This window comes from Patella vulgata, chromosome 3, assembly GCF_932274485.2.
Source record: "Patella vulgata chromosome 3, xgPatVulg1.2, whole genome shotgun sequence".
Classification (NCBI taxonomy): domain Eukaryota; kingdom Metazoa; phylum Mollusca; class Gastropoda; family Patellidae; genus Patella; species Patella vulgata.
In genome coordinates, this window is record NC_065881.2 from 51,397,438 (window position 1) to 51,408,320 (window position 10,883).

Below are 10,883 nucleotides of genomic sequence, written 5' to 3' on the forward strand. Positions count from 1 at the left end.
GAGTCAAGGTTCACTGTTGATTTTTTGGACAGACGTAGGAGGGTGTGGCGTCGTCGAAACGAGCGCTTCCAAGACGTTAACGTCATCAGACATGATCGATTTGGGGGTGGTTCTGTTATGGTGTGGGGAGGCATCACTGTTGCTGGAAGAACGGCTTTACATGTTGTTGCAGGGCGTGTTACAGGCCAGTACTACCGGGACAACATCTTGGCAGTCCATGTTGTGCCGTTCGCACGACGTCATGGCCGCCGTTTCATCTTCCAGGATGACAACGCATGATGTCACAGGGCCAGGATCGTTACAGGTTACCTCCAACAACAGAACATCACCACATTACCTTGGCCAGCACTGAGTCCCGACCTCTCCCCCATCGAGCATGTCTGGGACATGCTTGGACAGAGGTTACGTCAACGTCAACAACGTCCTGCCAATGTCCAAGAACTTGCTGCTGCGTTGCAACAGGAATGGGACAATCTGGACCAAAATGACCTTAGACGTCTCATTAGGAGTATGCCACGTCGGATCAATGCTTGTTTGGCAAACAGAGGAGGATTTACCCGTTACTGACTTGGTTGTGATGCTGTGGTAACTTTGCTGTTTGACCCCGGGTATCATTTTACCCTTATAATGGTCAGTCTGTGCCTTACTTAGTCTAACGATCATTTGGAATAAATCGATGAATGTGAACTTCATTTCATTTTGTCATTTGTTTCTTCATCAGTTTCATTAGGTGACTTTAATAACACTTAAAAATCAAATATCCCCTACTTTTTTTGAATAGTATATAATTAACAAAGTCTACCGATATAAAGTTAGAAAAAAATTTCCAGGAACACTGTCCTCAACTCACGAAAAAGTAAAAATACGGCTCCATTGTGCTTTCCCTTTTTCTTGATTCTGAACTCAGATTAAGCCGACATAAATCTGTAAGCTATTAAGGAAAGATGGCCTTAACTCAAGTGTGTGATCAAACTAGATGAATACCGGTACATAATACATAAAATACTTGCACCTCTATTTCTAGAAAATATAAGATATGCCACAGCTCCATAACTTTTAACTGTACAGTGTATTATAAGAACTAAGAAATTAATATAAATATATAAAATAAGAATACAGGTATTAACCATCAACTCATTTTTATTGTTTTCATGTTATTTTGTGTCATTATAATAAACAATCAAAAACCAAAGAATCTGGCATATTATAATAATGAAATCATACAATGGTTTTACTAAGTAAGCATAACTAAATGAGATAATCTTTGTTCGTTTTGGGTCAAATTAAGTCATGAATTGGGATAGCTTTTATGACCATGCTATATGTTAGGAAAGACAATTTAATTTTTACCCAATTCAAAGACAATCTATCATTTTATAGGGACAACACTCCAACATAAATAGCAAATACAAGCTTATATCCACACACAATATGGCCATTACAAGTTTACATTAATTTGTTTTCATCTTGCAATCTTCATACCCCTGAGAACATGTGGGACGTTTGGTGAGATGTTTTGAAATTTGTCCTGTTTAATTATGACAATATCATAAAATACTGTTAAAGAATGGAAATTTGTAATCTGCTAATATGGAATGGTATCTGATGTAATCATACCCTAATGAATGTTTGAACTCATTTTTAACCATTAAATTTGTAACTGGTCAGTAACATTCATAATAACAAGTAACTACATGTACATGTATTACAAATAAATAAAATATCTAAAAATGCTGTATTTAAAAGCAAGTTTTAATCTCTGATAATAATTTTCTTCAGTTTATCACATTTTATTCAATGTAGAAAATAGTCAATATAAAACATCTAGCATTATACACCAATACAATATGGAAGTATGAATGGAGTTGGCATTTTTCAGTTCACTAAAATAAAACAATATATACCTATAATTAAGTAATAAATACCATATTTACAACAAACAATACTGTCTTATATTTTAATTCTATACAATTTGATTAAAGCATTGTATTTATTTTTTAATGTTAATTAGACCCATTATGGAAAAAACTTCCCATTTTTCCATTCAACAATGTGTGATTTAGTGTAAACTATTTATGTGGTAACATTTGATTACAGTATGGTACTGGCTTGCTTGGATATAAATATTAATACAGTTTCTGATAACAGACATCATCTAACTAGTAGTTTAAGACCCATGCAAAATTTCAATTTGAAGTTTAAGACATGCACAATTTCAATTTGTCGACATTATGCATTATATTACAAGTATTTTTTTTGTTATTTTTCAAAAATTTGATTTTGATATTGATTATATTTTGCAATCAATGAATCCAATACCTACTGCATTTTTTACACATCAGTACAAGATTTTCTTTTAAAAATTGACACATCATTTTCTATACAAAGATTTATAAGCTTAAATACAACTCACATCTCACTGGAGTCTCTTTATTATTGTTGACATTTCATAAAATTACAATATTTCAATCCAATCAAAAAAGACAAGGCTTATATTTCTAAAGGAGTTTTGATTTTGTTAAATGAGAATGAGTTGTAATTAATTCAAATTACATCTTAATTTTGTTTCGTTTTTATGGTTCTCGTTTTCTACACTTCATATATAAGATCTAATATATATTCCTGAATAACAGCTGATGTTGGGATGACTAAAGTTGGTTGTGTTATGCACTAAACTTCATTGAATTTATACATGTAGCCCATATGGATCAGTGGACTATGTCTTGGGGTTTTCATTTTCTCAGCCTATTGATAAAACTATTTAGATGTTAACTAAAATTGAGTCTGGTAAAATATCAAATATTGAAAATAAGCCGAAAGAAAAATAAATAAAAAAACCATAAAATTTTGATTAGAAGTCACGTTGAATGTCAATTATACTATTCAAACATAAGTCCTTAATAAGTATTTGCATTGTGGTGGGTTGGTGCTGTTTTAGATTTATACAGAATGTGACTTTTTTAAGATCAATATATTTTCCATATCACTTATTAATCATCAATATTAATGGATAACTAATCAATATTTCCTACAGGAGACCCAAAAAAACCTGATCACATTGCATTAGATTGAAGTTTATAATTAACTGATGTTATCAAACAAAGAATATGAAACAAAGTAGATTCATTTCAGTTTTAATTGTCTTAAAATTAAAGGAGACAAAAAAAAACCCAATTCCATTTGTTTTACTTGACATCAAATAATTAATACAAGAAAATCAGTTTGAATGGCTTTTTTAAAAATAATCTGAATGTGAATTATTCAAATATTTATGTGATCACTATTTTAATCAGATTTTTTTTTCAATTTTAATTGTCCCAGTATGTTGGTGTATACATGTTGGCTCAGTGTAAACTAAAATACAGTAATCATTCTCTTTAAACTACCCAGCGTATTGAGGCAATGATAGAACACAACAAGCTCTACCAAATATCCTTGTTGGAAATTTTTCTTCTGCTTTTAAAGTGTTGGTTTTATAATCATATACTTCCAATAGATCAGAATAATAATGTTCTCCATTAATCCCGCCTACAATATAGATTTTATCGTCCAGTACACATGCTCCAGCCTCGCGTATATTTAATGTTTTGTCGCATATGGTCCATTGGTCAGTTAGTGGGTTATAAGTTTCAATAGCGATAATGGGTACAGGAAAACCATAGTTATCTTCAATATTACCACCAAATACATACAGGCGATCGTTAACACATGCCATTACATGGGTACAACGACCATGTACCAAATTCGATTTTTCATCCCAAGTATCAGTCTCAGGGGTGTAACACAGAACATTTTTACAACAACCAGAAAAACGCTGTCCACCTGATATATAAATTTTACCATTACAGACACAACCAGCATGTCCATAAACAGAATGATTTAATGATGCCTTCATATCCCACTCATTTCTGGTAATAGAGAATCGTTCGACTGTACACATCACCATATTTTCATCCTGACCTGCTATTGCATAAAGACATCCATCTAGAGCCACAATAACAAAATCTTTACGTGATTCATTCATTGATGTAGTCTCGTACCAAGAATCAAAACGTGGATCATATCGGAAACACCTGGCAGTTGCAATTTCATTATTTTCATTGTTGTCATACTTTCCTCCGCAAACATACATGAAATTATCTACAACTACAACTGAAGGGTTATACAGAGGTACGGGAGCATCGCGTAAAAAGCCAGGTTTCTTAGTTTTAAATGTGTATGTTTCTACATTGTGAGCATGACTCATGATCAGACTTCTTCTCTCAGATCGAACTTGTGTTCGAGGATTTTGTAACAATGGTTGCTTGCTAACAACAATATGATAATCTTTTGCTTCTGTTATCAAATCAACACATTCTGCATCATTCTGCATCAAATCAACTCGACTCACTTTTTCTACCAATTCCTCCCCAGATAATAGCGGAATTCGAATATTACGCATTAAAAGAGCAATATACCCCTTCCTGTTTTCCAAATCATGCCGGATCCACTGTAAAACTAATTCAAACAATTTATATTCTGATACAACACACAGACAATTTTCTTCTAACATGGAAGCTAGTTGGGCTGCTGTAAGTTTTAAATATTGCTCAGACACAGCTAATATTTCAAAATTATCCAGCATGTATTGTCTAGCCTTACTATATGTAGTTGATAAATTATACATTTCTGCCAAGTTCAAAATGTCAACACAGTTCTCCACAGTAATGGCAGTTTCAATATATCTACTACACAGTTCTACTGCGTCTGCAACTTGTAAATGTGTAGCAGCTAACAAAACATCTTCAACATTTTCTAAACTTAATTCAAGTTTTCCTGTGTATGCAAAATCTACGACAAAAGTTAAACCCCTTGCAGTGACGCCTTTCAATTCGACACAAGCTTCTCGCCTCTCCTTCATGTCACTTGTTAGCATAACCCTAAAGTAGTCACTACAAGCTGCCATGACAGCTCTATGAACACGTACATCTTGACCTTCAGCAATCACAGAGTAATCACAGAGGGTGTCAGTATTGCGCAAGTCATGTAAACCCTGCAATAACTTACAACAATGATTTTTTGATGTAAGACTTGGAACACTGGTATCCTCCTGGCTATCTTCTGATTTCACCTTCCCATCTTGACCAGCTGACATTTTACCTAGACAAGTCTTCACCACCACATGTAAACCTGAATCACCACTACTCTGAAATTTCACACGTCGGGATAAGGGCATGTTGTTAACAGATCAGCATTCCCTGTAAAAAATAATTGATAGAGATATATTCTAAATTCATAATTATATACATATTAATCTTACTTTAAAGAAGCAAACCCAATCTTACTACTGGATTCCCCGACAAAAACCCATGGCATGCGATGTGGGGCCGCCTTGTATGAGTGGCTAGCGGTTGTGATAACAGTGAGAGACTTAAATGTATAGCAGACTCTGAGATGCAATGACGAGAAAAGATCGAAGTTGGCAGAGACTAATCCAAGAATTGACTTAGGCTTCGATACTTATGGTAAACATGACAAATACAAACTGAAATTGGGCCGTCCCTCAATTAAGCGGTGTTTTGAGAGATATTTGAAGCAATTGTTTGATAGTTTGAAAATGTTTTTTTGTCCAAATATACCATCAAGTCACACATTTTGTAAGAGGGAAGGTTTCTTTAAAGAGCCACTAAGGAGTCTATCCTTGTGGAAATTGTCAAGATCAATTTTGATATTGATGCAATATTTACACTTAACAGCAAACTTGTAGACTGACAGACCGTTTACTTTTAGACATTTAGTTAACTCTAGACTATTTCCTCAAATCAAACAAGTTTGAGAATCCAGATTGGTGAATAATTTGAATGTTCATAGCTGCATTCACAATCAGAGATTACTACAATCAAAGGCTTGTAAACTATTGCATGCACTGACGCAGCTAGGTAGTTTCTGTATTCATTGAAGCAAAATATTTAGTGGTGTGGACAGTAGATAATTACAAAGCATCAAAAATAAAAATAAACAAAACCTTTGACATGTTTTAGAGGGTACAGGTAAAGACAATTAACAACCAAATACTAGTAGTGTACATATTATAATATGTATAGTAAATATAAGGCATACCAATTATGCTCCAAAATTATTGAACTGAGAATAGGTTGATACTTGGTGTGTGTACAAAGTTTCATAACGATACCTTAAATGGTTTATGAGATATGCTCCAAAAATGAAATTGTTAATTTTGGTTATTTGAATCCCAATGTGAATAGCGTCGGGGGTTTGCCACTTGAAACTATATAGCACCATCTCTTATCTCGAAACACAGAGGGTTGAGAGATGAGGTATCTTATCTATTATTATATTATTGAACTGAGAATAGGTTGATACTTGGTGTGTGTAAAAAGTTTCATAACAATACCTTAAATGGTTTATGAGACATGCTCCAGAAATGAAATTGTTAATTTTGGTTATTTGAATCCCAATGTGAATAGCGTCGGGGGTTTGCCACTTGAAACTATATAGCACCATCTCTTATCTCGGAACACAGAGGGTTAAGAGATGAGGTTTCTTATCTATCATTATATTTGTGCCAGATGTGGCGAAAAATAGAAGGTAAGGACTCAAAAATAGCCTTGAATTTACAGAGGTGTGGTAGCATTTTGCACATTAATTCTGGAACGGCAAGAGGACTTTGTTTAGCTACGAGAACATAACTAAAAACGCTGAGATATACTGATGTGCTTGTTTTTAGCTACGATTGGATGCCTTTAGTTCCAAGTGGCAAACTCAATTTCTTTATTAATGTATGTACCATCTTAAAAATAAGTTAATTTTATACTATTAGTACTTATTATATACGCAGTCCAATCAACTGAAACAACATTCATTTATCAGCAAATATTGACAATAAAGTAAATCAAGCATTGTTTTTATCAAAATTGATTCGGACGTTCATAATTACGCCATAATACCTACTGCGCAACTCTGATCAGATAGGTACTTTGATTGGTTATTGCACACGAGGCCCCGCCTTTATGTGTTACAGACGTAAATTTAAAATGTCGGGAAAAGCAATCTACTGTCGCTTTGATTTAAAAAGAGGGGATTTGTACCCGTTTCAGGTAGGATTATATGCTTAATTGTAGTTGGGTGTGGCAGAAATATTATAAATAACAATAACCAATCGTTGTTTTGATTAAAAATATTGCCAATTTTGTTTACAAATGCTGGGTGCGAATCGCTCCCGCATGTGCTACATTGAAGGCAATGGCCTCATCTCTTATCTCGAAACATGGAGGGTTTAGAAATTAAGGTTTGTTATCTAGACTTTGTTGTGTCCGTGAGGAGAGAGTTCTGAAAGGAACGAGGCCTACTCAAAGGAAGTCCTTAGAACTAAAGTTAGAACCATGTACTAATGTGGCTGGAGTCAAAGCTGGAAATTATTAGTAGCGGAACATAGTTATAATAGTATTATTATTAAGTTTTTCCAAATCTTATCTATTAAATCATGTCCACCAGATGAAATGCCAAATCATAAATTGGACATGTACACCTGCCACTGACTTATGATCGCCAGAATTTTGATTTCGAAAACCATGGTATAGCCTACGCTTATTGTCTTTTTATATAAGTAGATTTGACTTACAGTCTTTAGTTGGGCGAAGAAATTATTTAAACAAAAAAATACTTCTCATGAAGATTTTTCATTTTTCATTTCCAGATCAAAACAATCACTTCTCCTTTTTGCGGTTGTTGCAAATATTTTATGTTGCGGTTTTAAAAAATATTAACGGATAGATCTATCAACATGATAGAAATTTTTTGAAAAACATACAGTCTACATACTTCTTTTTGTTGATGATTAGAATACTGAAGGGATATCATATCAAAACAATAATTCTTAATGTCGTAAATATCATCCTTAAACACAGTTGTCTCCCATGCATTAAGATATTTTATAAAATTTTCGAGGTTTCCTGAGTCGACCCTAAGTCCAAAACAAATAGTCAGTCGAATAAACCGGTCGATGGCTTATTAAAATTTTGGAATCGTTTGTAATCTGTATAAGTTAAAGAAAAAACGCACTAATTCCAATATCTTTTATCATTGTTTTTGTTTATTTTTTACGTCCCCTCATGTTCAAATTTGATTGTTCAAATTAAAACTTTAAGGTGTTATCTTAGTTATTGCCACCGCGGCTTAATAAAGTCATGCTTGACTTTTTCCCTCATCCCCATATGCCCCCATCTTTTAAGTGCACGCCAATGTGTACACGGGACCTCGGTTTTTCGTCCCATCCGAACGACTAGACATCTGGCCTCGTCCAGTCGATAAAATCAGTCAGTTAGTTCAGTCGAATAATCCAGTCGAATAAACCAGTCGAAAAGTTCAGTCGAATAAACCAGTCGAATAGTTCAGTCGAATAATCCAGTCGAATAATTCAGTCGAATAAACAAGTCGCTCAATATTAAGCAGCGGTGGCAGCGGGCTAAGATAATATAGTAGCAAATCATGCTCGTAGCCATAGCTGAAGGAGCCGGGGGCATGGGGTAGGGACCGGGGGGCTTCCCAACTAGTTTCAAGAAATGAAAAGAAATGAAATGGGGTTTTAACGTCCTACTGTTCTGCTTGGAACTGGGCTAATGAAGACGGGCAGACGCCATACACTGTGCGATGAGGGAAATTTTGCCCGGACAGCGGCACTACGGCCTACTCTTATATCGAATTCCATCTGTCAAAGGGATCTTTTACGTCCACTCCAATGTAGACACGGGACCTCGGTTTTTCGTCTCATCCGAAAGACTAGACAGCTGTCCTTGTCCGCCTCGAAAAGAATAGAGTCCCTATATATGATATAAACGAAGAAACGGATGGGGTGGGGCGGGGGTGGGGGGGGATGAGGTATTTGACATTTTCATGTGGCCTCGTCCAGTCGATAAAATCAGTCAGTTAGTTCAGTCGAATAATCCAGTCGAATAAACCAGTCGAAAAGTTCAGTCGAATAAACCAGTCGAATAGTTCAGTCGAATAATTCAGTCGAATAATCCAGTCGAATAATTCAGTCGAATAAACAAGTCGCTCAATATTAAGCAGCGGTGGCAGCGGGCTAAGATAATATAGTAGCAAATCATGCTCGTAGCCATAGCTGAAGGAGCCGGGGGCATGGGGTAGGGACCGGGGGGCTTCCCAACTAGTTTCAAGAAATGAAAAGAAATGAAATGGGGTTTAACGTCCTTCTGTTCTGCTTGGAACTGGGCTAATGAAGACGGGCAGACGCCATACACTGTGCGATGAGGGAAATTTTGCCCGGACAGCGGCACTACGGCCTACTCTTATATCGAATTCCATCTGTCAAAGGGATCTTTTACGTCCACTCCAATGTAGACACGGGACCTCGGTTTTTCGTCTCATCCGAAAGACTAGACAGCTGTCCTTGTCCGCCTCGAAAAGAATAGAGTCCCTATATATGATATAAACGAAGAAACGGATGGGGTGGGGCGGGGGTGGGGGGGGATGAGGTATTTGACATTTTCATGTGGCCTCGTCCAGTCGATAAAACCAGTCAGTTAGTTCAGTCGAATAATCCAGTCGAATAAACCAGTCGAATAATTCAGTCGAAAAGTTCAGTCGAATAAACCAGTCGAATAGTTCAGTCGAATAATTCAGTCGAATAATCCAGTCGAATAATTCAGTCGAATAAACAAGTCGCTCAGTATTAAGCAGCGGTGGCAGCGGGCTAAGATAATATAGTAGCAAATCATGCTCGTAGCCATAGCTGAAGGAGCCGGGGGCATGGGGTAGTGACCGGGGGGCTTCCCAACTAGTTTCAAGAAATGAAAAGAAATGAAATGGGGTTTTAACGTCCTACTGTTCTGCTTGGAACTGGGCTAATGAAGACGGGCAGAAGCCATACACTGTGCGATGAGGGAAATTTTGCCCGGACAGCGGCACTACGGCCTACTCTTATATCGAATTCCATCTGTCAAAGGGATCTTTTACGTCCACTCCAATGTAGACACGGGACCTCGGTTTTTCGTCTCATCCGAAAGACTAGACAGCTGTCCTTGTCCGCCTCGAAAAGAATAGAGTCCCTATATATGATATAAACGAAGAAACGGATGGGGTGGGGCGGGGGTGGGGGGTGGATGAGGTATTTGACATTTTCATGTGGCCTCGTCCAGTCGATAAAATCAGTCAGTTAGTTCAGTCGAATAATCCAGTCGAATAAACCAGTCGAATAATTCAGTCGAAAAGTTCAGTCGAATAAACCAGTCGAATAGTTCAGTCGAATAATCCAGTCGAATAATTCAGTCGAATAAACAAGTCGCTCAATATTAAGCAGCGGTGGCAGCGGGCTAAGATAATATAGTAGCAAATCATGCTCGTAGCCATAGCTGAAGGAGCCGGGGGCATGGGGTAGGGACCGGGGGGCTTCCCAACTAGTTTCAAGAAATGAAAAGAAATGAAATGGGGTTTAACGTCCTTCTGTTCTGCTTGGAACTGGGCTAATGAAGACGGGCAGACGCCATACACTGTGCGATGAGGGAAATTTTGCCCGGACAGCGGCACTACGGCCTACTCTTATATCGAATTCCATCTGTCAAAGGGATCTTTTACGTCCACTCCAATGTAGACACGGGACCTCGGTTTTTCGTCCCATCCGAAAGACTAGACAGCTGTCCTTGTCCGCCTCGAAAAGAATAGAGTCCCTATATATGATATAAACGAAGAAAGGGGGTGGGGTGGGGCGGGGGTGGGGGGTGGATGAGGTATTTGACATTTTCATGTGGCCTCGTCCAGTCGATAAAATCAGTCAGTTAGTTCAGTCGAATAATCCAGTCGAATAAACCAGTCGAATAATTCAGTCGAAAAGTTCAGTCGAATAAACCAGTCGAATAGTTCAGTCG

The 10,883-nt window shown here is 36.9% G+C and overlaps 1 protein-coding gene across 1 annotated transcript; it reads right to left on the bottom strand.

Moving 5' to 3' along the window:
* Positions 1–1,122: 1,122 nt before the first annotated feature.
* LOC126815605 (kelch-like protein 26) lies at positions 1,123–7,730 on the bottom strand. Its single transcript, XM_050541325.1, has 2 exons — positions 7,622–7,730; positions 1,123–5,237 (listed from the first exon to the last, which is right to left on the bottom strand). Exon 2 carries the CDS (start codon positions 5,213–5,215, stop codon positions 3,383–3,385), a length of 1,833 nt encoding a protein of 610 aa, XP_050397282.1. The 5' UTR covers positions 5,216–5,237; positions 7,622–7,730; the 3' UTR covers positions 1,123–3,382.
* Positions 7,731–10,883: the final 3,153 nt, after the last annotated feature.

Coding starts and splice junctions, on each gene's coding strand:
- LOC126815605 (XM_050541325.1), bottom strand. CDS start 5,215: ATGCCCTTATCCCGACGTGTGAAATTTCAGAGTAGTGGTGATTCAGGT.